Source organism: Vombatus ursinus, unplaced genomic scaffold (genome assembly GCF_900497805.2).
Source record: "Vombatus ursinus unplaced genomic scaffold, bare-nosed wombat genome assembly UNPS02014818.1, whole genome shotgun sequence".
Taxonomy (NCBI): Eukaryota; Metazoa; Chordata; class Mammalia; order Diprotodontia; family Vombatidae; genus Vombatus; species Vombatus ursinus.
In genome coordinates, this window is record NW_020954596.1 from 16712132 (window position 1) to 16736012 (window position 23881).

The window sequence follows — 23881 nt, forward strand, 5'->3', positions numbered from 1 at the left end:
CCTTCCTCACCCCCCTTCCCTTTCCCTACATTGCTCCATCCATCCATCCATCCATCCATCCATCCATCTATCCATCCATCCATCCATTGCTCCATTCATTCATGTTTAGGGTCCTTGGCGACGGCGCAGCCCGGGAGTAAAGGTGCCGGAGGAGCGTGGCTGGGGGGCGGGGAGGGGGGAGAGGACTAGAGACACGGAGGGGGTACTAGAGGAGAGCGCTAGAGGATGGCTGAGAGGAAAAGGAACTGGAATAAGGAAGACGACCTGCCTGTGTATCTAGCCCGGCCCGGTACCACAGCACAGACCCCTCGCCAGAAATATGGGGGTATGTTCGCCTCGGTGGAGGGCGCCTACGAGAACAAAACCATCGACTTCGATGCCTACAGCGTGGGCAGAAAGGGCTCCCGGACTCCCAGGAGCAGCAGCAGGCCCGACATGATGTTCTTGGGGGAGACTGGGGACAATTTCAGCGAGACAGCCAGCGACGTGAGTGAAGTGTCCGGCTCTGTCATCAGCTCTCCGGGAGACAGGGATGACAAGACACCGGGAGTGGAAATCCGATACCCGATGGGAAAGGAAATGCTCCAGGGCCCGGACAATGGGAAGGTAAAAAAAGGAAGTGTGTGTGTGTGTGTGTGTGTGTGTGTGTGTTGCGGGCTGGGCCGGGGCGGGGGGCGGGGGGGAGAACAAGCATATGGTCTGCGGAGGGAGAGAAGTGAGGCTGCCGAGAAGAGAAACCTAGACTGCAGACCCCCCCTACCTTAGCACGGCACTGCAGGCTTTGGGTGCGGGGAGGTAAGGGGAAATGAAATGGGAAGATGGAAGGGGCTTGGGGGAAACAGCGAGGTTTCAAACTTGTGACTTGGCTATCCAGCCAAACCTTTGCTGGCAGGCAGCATCGGAGTTAAGGTGCCTGGGCCCCAGAGTAAGAGAAGCAGGCGTCGTGGTGTCGGGAGCGGCGAGGAGGGACCCCAGACAGTGAGTGCCCCCTGGTTTCCCCTTGGCCAGTCCTAGGCTAACCTGAGGAATGGAAAGAACTCAGAGACCGATATGCCGCAGCCTAGATTCTCTTCCCCGCCCCCTTCAACCCCCGCACATCCTTTTAGTGAAGACCGCATGGTTGTGGTCCTAACCTCTTGGAAATCTGGCTTGAGACTAGGTCCGAGCCACGAAAGGGGGCGCAAGACTGCGCTTGAGCCTCTCAGACTCCAACTGGCACCTGGTTAAAGCTTTTCAATGTAACAAAGCCGCTGCGGTGGTGGGTTGGAGGTTCTGGCAATTGCTTGGGTGACCTGACCTGGACCTGAGGCTGTTTCCCCTCGGAGTCACTGCGAAGTGAGGTATCCATGCGGATACTGGCAGGATATACAATTCTCTTGGTTTCAACGTTGCAAAGGAGAAGGAATGCTTTATTGGAAAGAACGTCGGCTCTGGAGTCAGTTGATTTTGTTTCGAATCCCAGATCTACCAATTGCTAAGTGTATGACCTTGGGCAAGTCACTTAACCTCTATGGACCTCAATTTTCTCATCCGTAAATAAATACCTCACAGGGTTATCAATACAGTGAAACAAGTGAGATAATGGCTTTAACGAGTTATTTAAATTTCAACTATTGAAGAGGAGTGGTGGAGCCAGTGGCCGAAGCCGGTGGTATCTCCCCTCCCCCAAACCCTGGTCCTTGATTCCCCAATCCAAATGTTTTTCTGAGAGCTGAGAAAAAGGTTTAAGCAGCCTGAGCTCTAAGAGGGAGTGATCTCCCCGGCAGGTTTCTGGGCGGTAAGCTCGCTTTCATTCAGGATCTAAGGGCCATCAGAGACACTAGACTCCTCGTTCTGCCGTGGTCTAAGCCTCCACCCACTTTTCCTGGCGTCACTGGAGCTGGACAAAGGGTGGCTCCAAGGGAACTCCGAGGTTTTAGGAAGAGTTAATGGAGCAGAGGAACAATTTAGCTGATCTCCCCTCTCCTTCCCGCCCCCCCCCCCCACCACAGCTGTCCCTCAGCCTCAAGGCTAGGCCCATACTCTCGAGTCCTGCCTGCTACCAATCTGCTATGGAAGAGTTGGCTTTCGGAGGAAAATTCGAAAAAGCAATTTGCTGCCGCAAGGTCAACGATTTATAAAGAGAAAGGGAAAACAAAACAAAACACCTAGTAAATATATCTGGTTCGCAACACAGGTTAAAAGTACTTGCACTTCCTAATAATAGCAGCTTCCATTTCTGCATCACTTTAAGATTTACAACGGACTTTCCTCATAGCAACCCCGTAGGCCAGGTAGTGTAGGTATTATCATTCCCATTTCACAGATGAGAAAACAGAAGCTCAGAGAGAGGAAGGGACTAGCCAATGGTGACAGTCAGTGACAGTAAGAATTCAAACCAGTTTCCTGATTTCAAGATCCTCAAGAAGGATTGTTCTTTCCCACCATTCTGCCTCTTTTGGCTGTTCTCCTTTTTTCTCTTCCTCCTCATCCTTGTCCTCTCTTATGTTTTCTTCCTTCTTCCCAGCTCAGCCCCTACTCTTGATACACAGACACCAGCATTTTATAGGCCAGCTGGGAATAGGGGACCCTCCTCACTCCCTCCTCCTTTTCAACTGCTGCCAGGCTTTCCTTTTTCTTAAGGACATTTCCCTGGGGTGTACCAATATGCCTCTTGAAAACTTTATGGTAGAGAATTCTTAAATAAATCTGCTGGACAAAATTTGATTTAGGAGCCCAGGAAGACAAAGTGGCTTTTCTTTTATTCTTGAAATATGTGTTAAAGAATAGACAATTTGAGCTTGGTTCAGGCCTATTCAGTGGACAAATCATGTCCTTCTCCATTGACTGAATGGAGGGGAGCTGGGGTGTGTCAGGTTTCCTCTCTGGCTTTCCACTGTGTTCTACCTCCAGAGACCCATAATATAAATTAGTTTCGAAATGGGGCAGGATGCTGAATTGATGGAAGATGCCCATTTCAGTAATACCTGCCTTTTAAACTCAAGAACTGATTTTTCAATCCTGTATCTCAGAATCATCTAACTTTAGAGCTGTAGGGGACGTTGGATGGTCTTTCATATCCTTTTGGAACTGAGGCAAGGATCAAATTGACTAGACCTAGGACAATCAGGGTTATCTCCTCTACCTCCTCACTACTTCTAGTTTGAATTTGTCAAGTAACTTCCCCTACAGAATGCCCACACCAGAGGCAAACAAATGGATACGGGGAACCAGGGCCAAAGCATCTCTGCTATCTGGTCGTCTGTAGGTGCAGCCTTATTTTGGGCTCCAATTGGGCCTTTCTAACCCAGATGTTTCCTGCTAGGGTGAGCCCCACCCCCCAAAGTTCCCACCTCAAGATGCTGAAACACCTGTAGCAGTGAGGATAAGGTCTACTCGGGTTTCCAAATACCTTTTAAAAACACATATAACAACCACAAGGGGAAAAAAAAACAAATACAAAACCAAAACAAAGGTGAAAATATCATCCCTTTTGGAAGGATTTATTGCTCCGGAAGAACTCTCCAGCTTCAGTGAGCCTGGGTCTCCGGGTGGGTAGCAGAGGTAGATCGGTGGGTGTGTTGGGGGGCGGTGAGATTGAAGAGTGGAAAGGAGGAAGCGTGTGTTGGGGGGTGGGGGGGAGAAGGAAGATTGGAAAGGAAGCGCTTCCTGGGTTGAGCTGAGCTGGGCGAATCCTGCTAGGTTCCTGCAGCCGAGAGGGCGCTGGCGCTGCCTCTAGAAGGAGCTCTCTCTAGCCAACTCCCTTTGGGAGACCCGGCCCTGTTTTATTGCAGCCGGAAAAAAAAAAAAGGTAGCAGGTTTTTGCAAACGCTGCCGTTCCTTTTTTGGAAAAGAAAACTTTACCTTTATTAAAATATTTTTAAACGTTTGATTGCTGGGAGACAAGCCTGCCTGGGCCCGCACGCGGGAGTGTTGTGTGAGCGTCTGAGACCCGGAGGCAGAGGAGGAGAGACAGAGACAGAGAGAGAGCCCCCCACACGGAGGGAGAGTGACCATGTCTTATCAGGGCAAGAAGAGCATCCCTCATATAACGGTAAGACCAGCCCAGGGCACAGAATGAGGACTCCTCCCAGAGCTCTCCTGCCTTTGTTAAGTGGGAGGGGGTGGGGAATAGATAGAATACCGCCACCCGGGCCCTGGAGCTTCTAGTTTGGAGACCTGGGGAGGAAGCTTGGGGACTGAAAATCTGACTCGGACGAGGGCTGCTATAAAATTGAGGGCGAGGGCAAGTGTTGGCCTTTGCAGGTGGGTCCGCGGGACGGACCCTCTACAGACACTTCCCCCCAGCGCCTGTTTGTGTGTGTGCGTGTGGAGGGGGGAGACTATGGGACCAGGTGTGTCTGTCGAGGGAGGGGGTGTCTCTGCTTCCAGAGGGCCTGGAGGGCGTGGGGGTGGGTGGCTCCTAAGCGCTGCAATGTCCCCCTCTTTCCCTTTTCTACTATCAGCTCCCCCTGTGTCCCCATCTCTGGCTCAAACAGTAATGCCACCCATGGATCCTCCAGGGATCCTGGGTAGCTCTTCAGGCTCTGAGCTGGTCCACACCGCCTATGATGGGAAGGGAGGGAGATGCTGTGGAGGGGAAGAGAATGGACTGGGGTGGAAAGGTGGCTCGCAATTGATGCTAAACCGAACAAAAGAGGGAGGGGACCTCTGTTGCATGCAGTCTCCAGACACCTCCCCCCACGCCCCTCTGGCTCCCTCAAGGAGGCAGCCTGTGGGCAAATCCCTGGCGAGTGGCTCCTCCCGGCACCCACTGGTTCTCATTTCCTTCACTTTCTGGGGGGTGGGGCGGGGGATGTAGAGTAGAAATGTGGTGAGCTAGGGAGCGCCATGACAGGGGCACCGCCTCCCAGCCTTCCTGGGCTATTAATAGATGAGAGAGGGACTGCCGAGCCGGCGAGATCGGGAGTCAAAGGGTTAAAGTGAGCTTGGCTCACAAGGTGGGGGGAGGGGAGGAGATGGGAGGGGGCACCAGGGCGTTCCCATCTACGCGTGGGCGGAAACAAAGAAAAATCTGGATCTGACCAAGGAACCTGGGATGCAGAATCTGACTGTGGCACTGTGGGAGGGGTCCTGGGGCTGAAGAAACCTGCCCTAGAGTGGGAAGTTGCTTTCTTGAGTTCAGGTTGGGATATCGCGCGGTGCTGAAAGCAAGAATGTCAAGTACTTTTGCAGGGGCCCTCTAGTTGAGGTAATTGGTCAGCTGGAAAAGTCCTGCTAAGTCATAGATTCAGTTGTAGTTTCGCAGCGGTAGTCCTAAACTACTGCAGTCAAGCTAAGCCTTTGTAGGTGAGAAATATTGCAAAAAAGCTCGGGGTTTGGTCCTTGCCCTCCAGGAAATGCAATACTTGTTGGGGCGACTTCTTCAGATATAGCAGCACCGTTCCAGGCGGCCTCAAGATACTCAGCGGTGTAGGAATTTAGAAAAGGGGTCCCAAAGACGGCAGACCCAGAGTTCCAAGAAAGAAGTCAGCCTGGAGAGACTGAAGAGGAGCATGCATGGGTTTAAACTCATTTCTCCCAATACTGATTTGTGGTTTGAAGGACAGACCGTTCATTTGTGGAAGTCTAAACAGTGCCTTCAGTCTGGGACAAAATTCCTCTGTAAAATGCTTTGAATTCTGTTGTGCATTATAGTAGTGTATGCACTGTAACAGAAACACAGATTCTTTCTTTAAAAAAGTGGGGGGGGGATAATACTGTGAGCTTCCTCAAGAGGAGCCTTGTAACTCCCCAAAAGATAATTTTTTTCCTTGATATATCCAGTTCAGCTCAGACAGAGTATATATCTGAGTTAAAGCCTCAAGGAGGAAAGAAACACAACTGGCAATATATATTAATATATTATATAATTATATATTTTATATACACACACATATATATACAGTCTTACTTTCATTGTGCATTGACTGATTACTACTGTGGTTAAGTATTCATTTAATGGGTATTGATCACTGAGAGCATTTTCTCTAAACAGGGCATGAAGGCAAATAAGGGAGTGGAGAGAGGCTTGTGGGAATGAAAATTGGATGATTATTTATATTTCTTATGGCTTTAATTTTGCCCCTAAGAATAAAGTTACTGGCCCTGTCTTAGGAGGGGAAAACAAACAAAACAAGTACCTCGGCTTTAAGCCTTCAAAGATGATTTAAAATATTTATAGAGCATTCTAATACAACAGACATTTTCCCCCGCTTAATTAGTCGTACATTAGAGGACTGACTTTGATGTTATAGGCTGTGTCTTTGAAGCCTGATGCTGTTATGCCTAGAGAACAGTCTGGGTGTGGCTCTGTCTGAGAGAGGAATAGTGTAGTCACTTGTTTTTGTAGTCTTGCAAAAGCCTTCTTTCCTCAATAATCACCAAAGGACAAAAGGGAGAAGGGAAGGAGTGGGGAATTGCTGGACTGTGCTGAGATTCAAAGGCATTCACCAATATCATTTAGTAATTGAATTGCCAAGGGCTGTTCACAAAGCTGGGTACCTTTAGAGAGAGTTCACATTCTAGAAGCTGGGTATTGTCATAGTATTTTGAGATGTAAATCCTAATACATAAAATGTCAGAGCTGAAAGGGACCTTAGAAAATAGCTTATAAATTGTCAGAGCTGGAAAGGACTTTAGAATATAGTACGTTAGATCTGAAAGGGACTTTCAAACAGAAAACAGGATGTCAGAGCTGGAATGGGGTGGGTAGTAACATAAATGTAGAATTTTAGAGCTGGAAGGGAGCTCTAGGCACTTAACATAGAATAACAGAAATAGCATAAGAAAACTGGAAGGAATTTAGAGCATCTAATTCAGCTCCCTCTTTGATGAGGAAAATGAGATCCAGAGCCAGGGAAAGCGGTTTGTCCACCGACAAATAGCATGTAACAGATCAGGGACAGAACCCAGAGCTTGTGCCTATAGTTTAGTGCTTTCTCCCATGATTCCAGAATGGAGCCTAAGGCCGCTCTAGTAATCCAAGATCATATCTTTATATTTGAAAAGTATTTTGGGGGGAGGGAATGAGAAGGAGTAGAAGTAGCAACGAAGTGGTAGGGAAGGCCCATTATCAGGCTCAATAGATGGTACCTGCAATATTCAATCATTTCATTTATGTCTAACTCTTTGTGACCCCATTTGGGGTTTTCTTGCAAAGATCCTGGAGTGGTTTGTCATTTCCTTCTCCAGCTCATGAGGAAACTGAGGCAAACAGGATTAAATGATTTGCCTGGTATCACATAGCTAGTAAGTGTCTGAGGCCAGATTTGAACTCAGAAAGATGAATCTTCCTGATTCCAGGCCTGGTGCTCTATCCAATGGTCCACCTCAATGCTCAAATAGATAGTACCAGGCAAAAGTAAAGGTTTATTGAGCATAAATAGAAATGTGGATGGCTTTCTACTGGGCATTGGAAGTACTTATTAAAGTACAAGCACTGGAAAGATGAATATAAGTGCCACTAATAGAAATAAGGTAGTAGGGGAGGTGAGCCGGGTAATTTTAGACATGTTTGAGATGACAGCAAGACCATAGTAGAAGCAGTATGGTGTATAGTAATAATAATACTTAAAATGACCTAGCAAGGTAGGTAGTATGAGTATTATTATTTAATAAGGAAATTGTTGTTATTATTATCATTATTATTATTATTAAGGAAAGAATTTTGTAAAGCTTAAACATTAGAGAAATGAGCTATCCAAGTAGAGCTTTTCTACATAGAGAGGCAGCTAGGTAGCTCAGTGGCTAGCGTCAGACCTGAAATCAGGAAGACAATCTTGCCTCAGACACTTATCGGTTGCTTGACCCTGGGCAAGTAGCTAAACCTCCTTCTGCCTCAGCTTTCTTATCTGTACAATAGGGATAATTAGAACACCTGCCTCCCAGGGTGGTTTTGAGGATAAAATGAGATAATATTTGTAAAGTACTTTGTAAGCTTTAAATCACTATGCAAATGCTAGCTATTAGTATTAACTATAACTATTATGTTTGCAAATAAGAGATCGTTTGATTTAAAACTGGAAAAGCCCTTAGAAATTCTTTAGTACTACTCTCTTGTTTCACAAACCAGAAGACCCAGAGAGGCCGAGTTTCACCCAATGCCACCTGTTAGTAAATTCCAAAACCTAGATTCAAATGCAAATACAAGTGCGCAGATTTCAGGTCCAGTGCTCTTTGTCACAAAGATATGAGCTCAATGTTAGGAGTTCAAGGTTGGGGCTGGATCTGTGCATTGAGGTGATGGTTTTACCTACATTGATGAGTTCAGAGTTATGAACCCATGGTGGTGTTAGTGTTTGCTAACACACTAAAGATAGCCAGGCTAATGAAAACCTGGATTGGACATAATGAAGCATAGTATACTTAAGTTTTCTTTGTGCCATGAACTTGGTAGGCAATCTGGTGAAGCCTAGGGGACCCAGTCTCAGAATAATAATTTTGAATGCATGAAACAAGAAGATTACAAGGAAAACCAATTATATTAAAATACAGTTACCAAAATATCAAAAAAAGAAACCCAAGTTCATGGAGCCCAGGTTAAGAACCCCTAATTTAGTCTGGAACCAAGAGACCTGGGTTTGCATCCTAGCCCCAGTAATCACTACCAAGGCGGATTTAGGCAAGTCATTTTACCTCTAGGACAAAATCTGTTTCCCAGTCAATAAAATGGACATAAAAATACATGAACTACTTATCTGAAAGGGCTGTTGTGAAGCAAATGCTTTATGAACTCTAGGAATCTCTCAATATGACATATATATCATATATGTATACATATATACTTCAGATCTTTAACATAATAAAGGTTAAGAAGCCCTGTTCTTATTTCCAATTATTTTCAATCCAGTATTCCCAATTTCCAATGCTAGCATAATTTCCAGTCCAGTGCTACAGCAAATACTAACAATTCCAAATCATAGGTTCATACCTATGAACTGTGTGTGTGTATTAATGAATTAATTCTTTGAATTAATTTCTTAAGCAACTACATTGGTGAAAATTATTTGCTAGTTGGTGATGAAGATATAAGGATTTGCCTGAAAGGAATTCATAATCTAGTATTGATGCTTTGGGGGTGGGGGTGATATAATTGAATAGTGAGATGTAAGCATCTTTTTAAAACCTTATAACCTCTATAGAAAGCATGAAGGGAAGTTCAGTAGAACTTTCAAGAGGAAATTTTTTTAAAAAAGAAAGATTTGAGGGAGAGGGGAACAGAAAAAAATACTTCAATGGATTTAGATTCTTGCTTATTGTGTTTACTAACTGTAACAGAGGGGGCATCTAGGTACTGCAATGACTAGAGCACTGGGCTGGGAGTCAGGAAGACCTGAATTCAAATTCGACTTCAGACACTTACTAGCTGTGTGACCCTGGGAAAGTCACTTAACCCTGTTTGCCTCAGTTTCCTTATCCATAAAACAAGCCTCCAAATGGCAAACCTTACTCCACTATCTTTGCCAAGAAAACCACCCCAAGGGGGGGGGTCACAAACTGAAACAACTTAACAACAAAAAGCAACAAACTCTACCAGCCCACATCACATCTCAGTCATGCCTTCCTAACTTTCTTGAATTTTTGCCTATGGCCTTCAATAAATCTTCCAAAGACATTCTCACCAATGTACTAGACACTTTTTAACACTGTGTATGTATCAGTGCGGTATTTGAGTTCTCCATCTCTTATTCATCACTGTCTTACAAGACCAGCCCACCTACTTTGTCAATCATTTATTTCTCTGATGTTGTCTCTTTTTTTGGCCACTTCTTTCAATCAGATCATCACTTGTATGGTCCCATGGTCACAATGTGTTTCTTTATTCTCTTTTGGATGATCCATAATTTTGATTTCATGATGTTATATTTCTCTTCTATGTAAAATCACTAATAAAACACTGATGTTCAACAAGACTTTTTAGTATGTGTTAAGGAGGGATCATTGAAGATGTTACAATATTTCCCAAATATAATCCACTCCTCTTTAATCCTTTAAAAATAATATTGCTTTTTATTTTTATATCATGGCCATTTTCCCTTAGCCCCCTCCTGCCTTCTTTCTTTCCTTCTCTCCACTGAACCCTTCTTCTTAACAAAGAAAATTATTTAAGCAAAGTCAATCCACAGCCCACAAGCAACAATGACTATATACAGTATATCACATTCCATACAAATAGCCCCCACCTTTCTGATAAGGGGAGATCTACAATGAATTCTGAAACCAGAATTTCCTGTCCAAGTTATCTGTGCTGAAAATATATTAATTTTCCTTTGTGGATTGTTAGACCAGTTGCTTTTGAGTGACTAGATCTTATTGCATATATCTAGTAGTATTGAGGCATTTGATACTATAAGCACGATGTCCATATTCAGTAGTATATGGAGGACCTCACCATTTATTAGGACTCCTTGTATTTGGATTCTGTAAGTAACCACCTTCATGACAGTGGTGAATGCCTTTGTTAAGCATTGACTTAATGTTTTACATATTACTTGAAACTGATAATCAAATACATGTATCCAAATACCTTGTATTATTTCAGCATAAACATGGGAATAACCATAATGGAGAAAAGACTTGATATCCATATTTTATTATATCGAATCAGGTGTTTTTTTTTGTACCAAATAAGCAATAAATACAGTGCAGTCTTCCATTACTTACAATCATGAGGAGCTGAAGATATAAGCTTTAGCAGACAATTATCTGTGAAAACCTGCCTGTGCTCTTATGCTTTCAAGGATACCCTTAGTAGGTATGTAGACCATTCCCATAAATATCATAAAGATGAGAATGTAGGCATAATTACTTATTTTGATTAATTGAGAAAAAATTATTAAATGTGTATTATGTGCCAGCCACTGTGCTAGGTGCTAGAGATAAAAGAGAGAAACAAAACAGTCTTTCTCTTCAAAGAGCTTACAATCTAGTAGAGAAGATAAAAATATACATATAAGTGTGACCAAAAGAAATGCAAGGTGATAATGACTAGTAGTCATCTTGGTTGTCATTTATTGAAAATGTTCATTTTTATTCAACTGGATCATCTTTCTGCACTATTTTGAAACTGATCTTTGAGTTCCCTGTTGTATTATTTTCATTAGGAATTTCTTTTCTGCATTTTTGGTCAGGTCAATAAAATTATTTTTGGCCGGGTCCTACTCCAATTTATCTTCTTTGCTATCATTTCTATTTCCTCATTTAGCACCCATGGTTTCGCTCTTCCAACTACCACTTAAATAGGCAGGTTGAGTCCTCAGAAGACATCTGATTATGCTCCTCAGGCTTTTTTGAATACCTGTCATGGTGATAGAGTATCAGATCCTCAGCCACACATGGTTAGAATAGGCTCCAACTAACATTTCTCTAATCAGTAGTGATTTAGAATGTTTTTTTTCAAGTGACTATTGATTTCTTATTACGAAAACTGCTTGTTCATATCCCTTGATCACTTATCAATTGGGGAATGGCTCTTATTTTTATAAATTTGATACAGTTCCCTACATATTTGAGAAATGAGGTCTTTATCAGAGAAATTTGCTATAAAAATATTTGATATTACTGCATTGTCTATGGTACCTTTTAGTAAAATGTAGTTTCCCTGATTATCTCTTTTAATTGGTTTATTTTTGCTTTTGCTTTGTCTGAGATCATAGTTGCTACCTCTGCCTTTTTTTACTTCTCCTGAAGCATAATCAATTCTGTTCCAACCCCTTCTTTTAACTCTGTGTGTGCGTCTTTCTGTTTTGAGTGTGTCTCTTGTGAACAGCATATTATTGGATTTTGATTTCTAATCCAACCTGCTATCTGCTTCCATTTTATGGGTCAGTTTATCCCATCACATTCACCTTTATGATTACTACCTGTATATTCCTCTCCATCCTATTCTCTTCTATTTATACTTCTTTTTCTATTTTAACCCTGTCCTCTCTGAAGAGTCAGTTTTCTTTCTAACCACTTCCTCCCTTAATCTGTCTTCCCTTTTATTACCCTCTTCCTTTTGCTCTTATCTCCCCTTTCCCTCCTACCTCCCTGTTTGGTAAGCTAGATGTCTACCTCCAACTATATCTATCTGTCTGTCTGTTTATCTATCTATCTATCTATCTATGTGTATATGTATGTGTGTGTGTTTGTATTCTTCCCTCTTTAAACCAATTCTGATGAGAGTAACGTTCAAGTGTTGCCCTTGAAACAACCCCCATTTCCCCTTCCACTGTAAAAGATCTTCCATGTGCACCTTTTTTTGTGATATAATTTTCCCCATTTTTCCTTCTACTTCACTCTTCTCCCAGTGCATTTCTCTTTTCACTCTTTTCATTTTTTTGAGATCGTACCAATAAAAATGATTCATACCTATGTCCTCTGTCTGTGTAGATTCCTTTTAGCTGTCTTAACAATGAACAAGTTCTTAGGAGTTATATGTATCATCCCGTATAGGAAGGGAAACAGTTTAACCTTATTGAGTCCCTTGTGATTTTTCTTTCATGTTTATCTTTTTATATTTCTCTTAAGTCCTGTGTTTGAATGTCAAATTTTCTATTCAGCTGTGGTCTTCTCATCAGGAATGCTTGAATGTCCCCAATTTCATTAAATATCCATTTCCCCCCTGAATTGTCACACTCAATTTTGCTGGGTAAGTTATTCTTGGGGTGCCTTCTGGAATATCATATTCCAACCCCTCTGTTCCGTTATGTTCCTGATTGTGGCTCCATGATATTTGAAGTGTTTCTTTCTGGCTGCTTGCAATATTTTCTCACTGACCTGGGAGCTCTGGAATTTGTCTCTAATATTCCTGGGAGTTTTTAGTTTCGGATCTCTTTCAAAGGGCAATTGGTAAATTCTTTCAATTTCTGTTTTGCCCTCTGGACCTAAGATGTCAGGAGAGTTTTCCTTGATAATTTCTTGAAATATGAGGTGTACATGAATCTCAGGTAGTCCAATATTTCTTAAATTCTCTCTCCACATATTTTCCAGGACAATTGTTTTTCCAATGAAATATTCCACATTTTCTTCTATTTTTTTCATTCTTTTGACTTTGTTTTATTGTTTATTGATGTCTCATGGAGTACTTAGGTTCCAGGTACTCAATTATAATTTTTAAGGAATTTTTTTTTCAGTTAGCTTTTGTACCTCTTTTCCCATTTGGTCATTTCTGCTTTGTAAGAATTTCTTTTTTTATTGAATTTCTTGTACTTCTTTTTTCCATTTAGCCAATTCTGTTTTTTTTAGAGTCCTTTTCTTCAGTGAATTTTTGTGCCTCTTTTATCATTAAACCATTTTATTTTTAAGGTGTTATATTTTCCAGAATTTTTGTGCTTCTTTTACAAAGCTGTTAATTTTCTTTCTATAATTTTTCTTGCTTCACTCTCATTTCTAATTCTTTTTTTCCCTCTACTACTCATCTCTTTTTTAAAAATCTCTTCTGGGAATTCTTGTTGGGTTTATGTTCAATTGGCAATATTTCTTTAAGACTTTGGTTGTAGCTGTTTTCTTATTGATGTCTTCTGGCTTCTGGTCTTGATCTTCTCTGTTTTTAATTTTTTTTATAATTACTTTTTATGGTTAAGTTCTTTTGTTGTTGTTTGCTCATTTTCCCAGCTTATTTCTTGACTTTGAATTTTAAAGTTGGGTTCTGCTCTCTTTGGAGTGGAGAGACAAAGCCCAAGCTTCAGGCTTTTTTTGTGTTGCTGTTTTCAGAGCTAGTTCTGGGTATCTGAAAGTTTTTGGTGCTTCCTATTTGATGTGAACCTGGGAGAGGTGTGATCACTGCTCTCCTGGTCTAGTTCTGGTCTTTGCTCAAAAAGGATTCATGCTCTTCTGTAGCTGTAAGTACTAGCACTGACCCTAGACCTACGACCAGGGTCCCTGCTCCCTTGACCACAAATACTCCTCTCTATCCTGGAATTGTAGCCCAGAACTGCATATGGACAATATACTTGCCAAAAAGCACCAGATTCTACAGCCAGTGCCAGCAAATAGTCAGTCCCCTGTAATCTCTTTCTGAGTAGTTGTTTTGCCCCTTACCATCTCTGGGCTAAGAGCTCCTGAAACTGCTGCTGCCACTATACCTTCTTCCCAGCCCACTGCTTGTGATGTCACCATGTATGCCCTGAGATGATTCCCAGCCCAATGTCACAGACCTCTCCTGCCAACTTCCTAATTGTCTAACACTGTTTAACCTGATCTTCCGTTGGCTGTGCTGGTCCATCATTCTATTTGAAGGCCTTATTTTAAAGTTGTTTGGAGGGGAATGTTGGAAGACTTCAACTTAGTTGCTGCCTCTACTGTCATCTTGGCTCCCTTCTCCCCAAGCCTTTCAACTAATCCATTTAACTAATTCGGCCAAACAACTAATACATTTCAGTGAAAACTACCACTGTTGAATTCAGGTTAGTTTCACTTTAGAAAACCTTAACAAACATACATCCAACCTCAAAGAACCCAAACGAATGGCTCCTTACTGATACTGCAGAAGGAATATTAACTTTATAGAATGATTTGCCACAGGGTTTCTTTGCGAAGAGGTAACCCTCTATTGAATTCCAAATGAGTTGTGATTTACAAAATTTCAGTTGGAAGATTTTTCGGTAGATTGTTACAGCTTACAGTAGTATTTTGAATAGGAATGGTTTCTCAATTGAAGGAGGAAGAAGGAATACTTGTGGTTGGAGACTACTGTCCTGTCCAAAAGGGAAGCCACCAAACCTCTAATATGAGTGACTTGAGTGTTACCATACTGTGGCTTTTTAGAGACAATAGCTCTTAAATTGGAGGGTCCCTTATAGGATTTCCAGTCCAGCTCCCTACCCAATGTGAAAATTCCTTCTGTAGCATCCGTTACAGGTGGCCATTTGGCCTCTGCTCCAACAGAAAAGGAGAAAACTAAATTGCATTCCACTGATCTATCAATCTTGTGCCCTGTATAAACTCTTACACGTTGACATAATGATTTAAATGAAATAACACGATAAGGGGCCTACTTCTCACTCTTGTAAATGGATGGCAAGTGAAGGCAGCATGGCTTTGAAGTTGAGAGTCAGAGGATCATACAGATGAGCACATCGAGGCACAGAGAGGTCCCATGACTTCCCCAAAGTCAAATTGGTGGCCAGAGGTGAGATTTGAATTCAGGTCCCCTGATTCCAGAACCAGTGTTCTTTCTACTGTTTTACCCTACCTGTCACATACACACACAAATCCCACTTTCACTCGCTATGTCTACTTCCCTCCCTTGTACTAGTCCTATTCCATATTTCACTTCTAATTTGTAAAATAAGAAAATAGAGTACAATTCTGAGCCTCACAGTTTAGCATGACAAGTAATAATAACTTGTCTAGGTAGGTTAGTGCAGTTAAATGTGCCCTGGCCTAGGAGCTTACGAGTTCTGAATTCAGATTCTAGTATCACCACTATCTCATTGTGTGCTTGGACAAGCTGTATACCTAGACTTCAGGTTCCTTGACTGTACAAAGAATTAGAATTCATTGACAAGGCTGATGCATTTCAGGATTTTTAGAGTCATTGACTTGGATGGGTCCTTAGAAGTGACATACTCCAAACCCCTATTGAAGGCAGGAGTTTCTTCCATAGCTCCTCTGATAGGTGGTCATCCAGCTTTTACTTGTATGGTTCCAGGAATGGGGAACCACCTTCTCATGAGGCAACCTGTTCCATTGTCAGATAATCCTAACCTATTAGGAAATTGTTTCTTATATTAAGCAAAATCTGCCTACCTGTAAATCCTGTCTTAACATTTAGAGCTACACAGAATAAATGAATATGGTAGAATGCAAGCTTTTTGAGAGCAGGCACAGTCTCATTTTTTTTTTGTTTGTTTTGCTATTGTATCCCTAGAACTGAGCATGGCATCTGGCATATAGTCCATGCTTAATAAATGTTTGTTAGTTGATTCATTTGCCCCAAATTCATATCTTTTGTTACATCCTACTGCTTCTTCTATAGAAGTCATTTCTTTCTATCCAACCTGTCCCTCTGCCCTTCCTTGTTATTCTTTCCTGAACGCTCCAGCCCACACTGGTCTCTTCCTATCTCAGAACTCCTAGAGTGTCTCAGTCTGCGCCAAACAATCCACCGCTTCACTTTGTGCTACCATTGCTGCATGGTTGTTTTATGTCATTTATAAATTTTAACTCTTCATCTGATTTTTAAGTTCCTCAAGTATGTTGTATATTCTTTTATATCAGCTAGCATGGAAATAGAAAATGGAATATTGGATCTAGAAATACCTTAGAACATGGGATGTTGAATGTTAAAGCTGGAAGGGGCCTTAGAACATAGACCATAGAATGTTAACATTGAAAAATATATTAAATCATAAAATATAGACTGTTAGAAGGACCACAGCACACAGAATGCCAAATGTTAAACCTGAAAGTGAATTTTAGAACATAAAACATAGACTGTCTCAAATGGAAGGGGCCCAAGAAGTCATCTATTTCAACCCTTACCACTACCTTTTTTAATAGATGAGGAAAATGAGGCCTAGAGAGAGGTGACTTGACATAGTGAGTTAATTTTTCTTTTGATGGCAAGACACTTCAGTCCTTGATTACAATAGAATTTGTTCCTTTAGAGTAGGATTTGCTGCAGGGTCAATGTTATTTTTCAGTTGTGATTGACTTTTTGTGATCCTGTGGACCATACTATCCATGGGGTTTTCTTGGCAAAGATACTACAATAGTTTGCCATTTCCTTCTCCAGTGGATTAAGGCAAACAGAGATTAAGTGACTCACTCAGGGTCAAACAGTTAGGCAGTGTCTGAGGTCGGATTTGAACTCAGGTCTTTCTGACTCTAGGTCCAGTGCTCTATCCCCTGGGCCACCTAGCAGGGTTCCTATAGGGTCGGGGATTTGGGGGAGGAGATAAATAATGAAAGTCAGAATCTGTTACTGTCTTTGCAAAGTCAGTGTTAGAATTCTTTTTTTTTTAGTTAGAGTCATAGTCTCATAGATGAAGTAGGACCTTCAGAGAGCATGAAGTCCAAACCCTTTATTTTACAGAGAAGGAAACTGAGGCCAAGTCCTGTGCTCACTGAGGCTTAAGAGTCTTTCTGTTAGACCTAGATTTAAATTGTTCTGGTTTTTGGCTCTCATAGCAGGAACAGATTTTTTCCTATAGAGATGGCCTCGTTTCTGATTATCACTGGAGGTTGGACCTCATGCACCACAGAGAATGATTCTGGTGACAAAATATGATCATTGAATAACATCTCATCCCAGTGGCTGTTTTTTTGGGTCACATTCCTAGACAATGCAAGTAAAGGCATTGATGAATATGTCCTTGTATCAAAACAAAAGATAAATCAGTTGTTTTCAGAAATCAACATTATTGAGCACAAATGAACTTTACAAGTTGTCACATAAATTTACCACATGAATTTGACCAGTCGTCAGACTGTGCAATGGAATCTATCAGAGATCTGACTTTACATAGAAATTTAGTAAAAAGCCTTTCCTGAGAAAGGGTCCCTGAAGGGGACAAAGAAGAATAAAGCACAATCCTTACCAACAAGGAGTGGGCAGTCTAGTATGAGGAGGTGATACCAGTGCACCGAGCACTATAATACAAAGGAGAATGGGGTATGGTTATATTGAAGAAGGAACAAAGTATTCTATGAGATATCTGCATAAAGTGAGAAAATTTCTAACTGTTGAACTCAAGGAAAGCTTTATGGAAGAGGTCACATCTAATTCAGTTCTTTCAGCAAGCACTAAGAGCCCAGTACGCTGTGCAAAGCACTTTACTCAGGGCTGTGGATACAAGCATAAATAAGACATTGACTCTACTCTTAAGGACTTTACAAACTATTGAGGGCTTAGGGTGAGAAGACATAGACACAGATAATTGTGATTCAAGCCAGTGTTGCACCCATAGGTTGAGGATGATAATGTATGAGAAATTTAAGGAGAGGCAGTTTACTTTGAGATGGAAGGTTGCAGAAAAGAGACAGGCCTTGAGCTAGGCCATGAAAGAAAGGACCTCAAGAGACGGAAATGGGTAAGATAGAGGGTGATTGTTCCAGGCATGGTAGATAATGTGAATGAAGGTGTGGAAATGGTGGAGAACAGGACAAGGAGCAGAGAAGGGGTTGGATTTGGCTGGAATTCAGAGCACGTGAAGGGCAGAAGGGTGTGTTAAGGCTGGAACAGTAGACTCAAGCCAGATTGAAGAGGACTTTGATGCCACAATCAGAAGTTCACTGTTTCTTTGGTAGGAAGTAGGGAGCCTCTGAAGGTTTTTGAGTAGAGGAGTAACACGATGAGAATAGAGCATCAGGGAGCATATTATAGAAGAATATGAGAGCATTCTTTTGCTCATGGAATGGATTTTAAAGAATTCATAAACATTTACTGATAACTTCTGCTGTGCCAGATCTTGCACTAATGGTTCAGCAGGTGCGTGTTTCTAGTCCTTCAGAGGCAGCTAGGTGGGGTAGTAGATAGAGCACTGAGACTGGAGTCAGTACTGATTTCAAATCTGGCCTCAGACACTTTGGGATAGGATCACTGTGTGATCCTGGGCAAGTCACTTAACTGGTCTGCCTCACTTTCCTCAACTGTAAAATTGGTATAATAATAGCACCTACCTCCCAGGGTCTTTGTGAGCATCAAATTAAGGAGGTAATATTTGTGAAGCAAATAGCACAAAGCCTGGCACATGGTAGGCACTTACTAATGCTTGTTTCAACTGGGGAGTAAGTAGCAGATTTGGGATTTGAATCTATGTCCTCTGATGCAAAGTCCATATAAAAATTGCCATGAAAGTTTCTTGAACCATGGGTGCTGTGAATCTGTGGGCACTAGTACCTTATGGGATTCAAAACTCCCCAAATTTAAAAGTTTTCTTCATGTTTTTCTAATAGTCCTGATCCCATTCCCAACCCCAACTCTACTCTGCCCAGTCTGGAAGAGAGTACTGCCTTCTCTAAATGTGCATAGCCCTTTGCTGACACTAGTCTGATGTATTTGTCATCTTCTGATTTGGGTTCTCATTATTTATGTAAATGTCAAGCATGATGTAGTGAAGAAAGCAGTAGAATCAGAATTAGAAGATCTGGATTCTTGTCCAGTCTCCATAGCTTTACTATCTGTGTATCCCTCCACCTATCAGCCTCAGTCTCCTCCCTTGTAAAATAAGAGTATAAGAGTAGTGATTCTTGTTGTACAAACTTTGTAATGTTGTTTTAGCGATCAAATAAAATAATTCTTATCAAATATTTTTAGCCGTAAGATGTGATACAGAAATGGAAAGTACTATTTACAGTTCCTCCTGAACTTTAAGCTCCCTGAGGGTAGAGAGGGAGAAATAGCACATTGGATTTGGTGTCAAAGGGCCAGGATTTACATTAGAACCCTTCTACTTACCAACTGTATGATTGTCACTTTAATCCTTATTGGTCCTCATTTTCCTCATCCAAAAATATGAGTACATGTGGTCTAGATGACTGATAAAAATCTCTTTCAGCTCTAAAACCATGGTTTTGTATTTTATTTATCCCTGTATATTCTCCAGTGCTTAGCCTGGCACTTTGCACTTAAAAATGTGTCTTGTATGGGGAGTAGAGATTCTCTCCTCCTCCTTGAATTCTTCAGTAAATAACAGGTACATTTCTACTGAGAGGTCTCCTTCGATCACTTTTTGAAAAAGACTTCATGTTTGGGTGAGGATAGGTTTCTTCAGATTTCCGAGTTGCGTATGTGTCTAGCGTTTTTCCCCTTATCTTTACAAATGCTAAGCCCAGCATCCTCATTATAAGCCATCTCAGCTCACAAACATGACTTCAGTCCCATAACAGCTCCACACCTGGAATTTGCACATTCAGCATGAAGGGCATTACTGTGCATTCTGCCTTTCATATTTTGTTAGTTGACACATAGCTATTATCACAGGAAGGCTGAAATTCCATGCAGATTATAAGAGGAAAATGTCAAGGTCCCGTTCACCTCTAAATCTGTGATCCTCTCCTGATTTTATGGATGAGGAAACTGAACATCAATGAGTTTAAGTGGTCATGATCAGACAGCTATAATAAGTGCCCAAGTTGTGATGGGTGCCCAGTTTTACAAGATACAGGCTTAGGACTTATTCTTTCATGGTCAAGTGGCCAACTTCTTGCTATTGTCAGGGTGCCTGTACTGGCACCTTTTACCTTTGCTCCTGTTCTAATTTGATGAATCTAATTTGCTAGGGACTGGAAAATCAGCTATCCAAGCTGATTAGAATTGTGTCAGAAGTAAGTACAAACAGGTTCTGAGTGAGTGAGAGGTGAGAGCTTCCTGCCTCCTAAAATTAAAAAAAAAAACTGTTATGGAATGTATTTTGGATTATCAAAGACCACTTCTGCTTCCTAATGGGCTCAGAGAATCATGGGATTTAGAGCTAAAAGAGATCTCAGAGACTATTCAGTCTAATCCTTTCATTTTAGTGATGAGGAAACAGATTTAGAAAAGGGAAGTAGTGAGCCCAAGGTCACCAAGCAGAAGGTATCAGAGCTGAGATTCAAAAATGGTGACTCCTGGATAGCATGGGGATGGGGATATGCCAATCCACATTTTCACTGAATGAGTATTAAATATATGGTCTGCCTTGTCCTAGGTGTTTTGACAAAAGCAAAAAGAAAAAAATCCATTGCTTGTCAAATCCACTTGAAGACGTGAAACTCTCAAGTAGGAAAAAGAAACCAAAAAGTACAATGACATAAAATGAAGTGTGGAACTATGTGTTACAGACAGTGAGGAAAGTGGTCTAGGAATTCAGGGAAGGAGAACATCACTGTGGGGCTGAAGAGTTCAGGGAAATCTGCATGGGAAACATGGGATGAGCTGGACCTTGAAGAATAGGCAGCATTGTGGTGGAGAAGAGAAAGAGTATTTCTGGTAGTAGGCATAAGGCTGGTGGTTCAGGGAAAGCAAGGAAGGGGTTCTTATCAGTATGCTCTTTTTCTTCATGAATGCATCCAAGATGTATCTAAGAGGGACATCAGTGAGAGGATACAGAGAAATTTTCTGGAGAGCAAGTTCATAGAATGGAGCAGGCAATACCTTATGAAGAATAAATGCAATTTCATTATTCTCTCTTGAGCTCAGAGACCATAAGGAAACATGGGGCTCAGACATGGAAACCACAGTGCTGATAAATAGCTTTTCTTAGAACAATGTTCACACTGCCAGAGGGAAGAGGTCGATTTTATAGGTACTCTCTGGTGGTGACTTCCCTTGGCTAATGCATCCAGAAACTCAATAAATCAAGAGCTCACTCTCATTTCTTTGCTCCAAGCACTAATAGTCCTTCAAGTGTAAAAGAATGAGAAAAGAGTTTGGAACCAGAGGACCAAGATTCAAACCCCAGCTCTGTGGCTTTCCACCTGTGTCACCTTGGACAAGTCAGCCAACCCCTCTGGGTCTCCATTTCCTCATTAAGCAAATGAGGGGGTTGGACCATGCAAACCCTTTGGTCTCTTTCAACTTAAAACCTATGATCCTATGATATTCCCCCCTGGATCACCTCGACAGCACCTTTCAACAAACGATCGTGCACTGGGTAAATAATATGTGGTGACTGATTTCTCCCTCTACCCTTATTTTCCAATTAGATTTTATTAATTTGCTTTATTTGTAAATCATTGTAATTTCTGTACCTACTCCACCTCCATCTTCCCATATTCCAAAGCGAACCTTCCCTTGTGACCAAAAAATAGAGTTAAGTGAAAACACCTGCTGTAGTAACTTGACTTGACAACCTATACACTATTCTGCCTTAGTAGTCCCCTACTTTTCTGTTGAAAAGAGGAAGTTTTATTTTGCTATTTGTTCTGTAAGATGATTACTGGGTTTTGAGCTATTCGGCATTTGGTTTTCTTTTAGCGATAACTTCATTTACATGGTAGAAGTCATTGTGTATCTTGTTCTTTGGTCCTGCTTACTTCACTCTGCATTAGTGCATACAAGTCTTCCTTGTTTCTCAGGTGGTTGGGGGATCGAGTACTGAACTTGAAATCGGGTGGACCTGCCTGAGATCCTTACCCTCTCAGTGACCCTAGGCAAGTTACTCAACCTTTCAGCATCAGTTTCCTCATCTGTAAAGGGGACAATAGTACTTACCCCATAGGGCTATGTTATGTTATGAGCATCATTGTTATGAGCATCAAGTGAGATAAGATGCATAAAGTGCTTTGCAAACCTTAAAGCCCCATAAAAATGCCAGCTCTTGTTATTATTCGTTGCTGTATAGTGACATTTCATTCCACAGGCACTCATTTTGCTTTGGGTTCTTCATTGCCACAAATGTGCTGCCCTGAATACTTGGGTAGACATTGGACTTTTGACTCAGTCTTTGGCCTCCTTGGGGTATATGCCAAGGACTGGTGCTCAGCACAGAGCCTGGGGCATTGTATGTGCTTAATAAATATTTATTGATTTATTCCCTTCACTTGGGGCAGCAGAGGAAAGGACGGTGGAGGCAGTTACTGATGCCTTAAGCAACTAGACCAGAATCTGCTCTAGATTTTGCCAGGGAGAACACACAGAAAGGATAATGCCTAAGTACTTGTGACAGCTATTTTGCATGATCACTGACCTCCTTTGATTCCTCCTGGCTTTTGGCTGTGTTCCAGATTGATGAGGCTGCCAGAAAAGTGACCCCTGAATAAGGGAAGGCTGACTTTGCCTTGTCCTCCATTACCCAGTGAACCTCAGTCCTCCGGGAAGCTGTCATCATGCTTACCTAGGCATTAAAAATGTTTGTTTAATTGAATTGAATTTTTGCAGCATCCCTTTTTAGTAGAGAGTATGTAATTTGACAATTGCTTTCTGATGCCTTGCTGTGTCTGGCAATGGTCCTATGCTAAGCTGTTTCCCAGACCCAGAAGCTTCCCCTTCTGACCTCAGAGTCCCTAACTCCATTCCAAGTTTTGCCCAAGGGTCATCTCCTTTAAGAGACCTTTTTGAACCCTTTACTTGTTAGTAGCTGGCCCCCACTGACTGAGTTTTTTTCTTTTATATTCTGTATTTACTTATCTGTGAATGAGGGTCCTTCAGATGAGGAACTGAAGTTCTAAGAAGGTAAATTACTTACCCATTTACCTAAGAAGTTAATGACTCACACACATAGCAAGTGGAATTCAGGATTCGAGCTGAGGTCCTTTGGATCCAAATCTAGCAATATTCCCACTGCACCGTGTTGTTCTACCCCCCCCCACTTCAAGTAGGATGTAAGATCCTTGGGAACAGGGGCCGTGTCACTTTTGTGTTTGTATCCCCATCACCTGGCTCGGTGCTCAGAAAAAGGTAGGAACTTAAGAAATACTTATTGACTGCCAGCAGAGCTCAAGATTTTGTCAGTGTGTAATAAGTATTGCATCTGAAGTCAGAAAGACATGGTTTAATATTCTGCCTCCGAGCTTTACTACCCTGCTGTGTGCTCCTGGGTAAGCCACTTTACTTCCTTTATCTCAACCTCAATGTCTTCATCTGTAAAATGAAGATGTTGGACTAGATACACTCCCTAAGGTTACTGTTAGTTTCAGAACTGTGGCCTTGAGCTGAAAAGGCTTTGTGCCCAAGTCTGATGAGGGATGGGATCATAGATCTGGAAGTGAAGGGGGTCTCAGAGGTCATCTAGTCTGACCTAAACATCTTACAAATGAAGAAACTGAGGTCTAGAGAAATGTGTTAACGTAACCAAGGTCGCACAGACAGTAAGTGCCAAAGGAAGGATTTCAACCCACTTCTGACTCCAGAGTCTGGGCTCTTTCCATTTTAGTCTGAGAACTAGCCTAAATGTGTTTGTAAGCCTCATTGCTGGGAATTCAGTTGTATCAGGTGATTGTGTCTTCTTCCTTCCTTCCTTCCTTCCTTCCTTCCTTCCTTCCTTCCTTCCTT

At 41.9% G+C, this 23881-nt stretch overlaps 1 protein-coding gene across 1 annotated transcript in view; it reads left to right on the plus strand.

The window, feature by feature from the left end:
* The first annotated feature begins 225 nt into the window (after positions 1–225).
* The window catches only part of CRMP1 (collapsin response mediator protein 1), a 78001-nt gene continuing 54345 nt past the window's right edge, over positions 226–23881 (plus strand). The window contains exon 1 of the mRNA XM_027836487.1: positions 226–606. Within this exon, the coding sequence (XP_027692288.1) occupies positions 226–606 (381 nt within the window). The remainder of the gene's footprint in view (positions 607–23881) is intronic.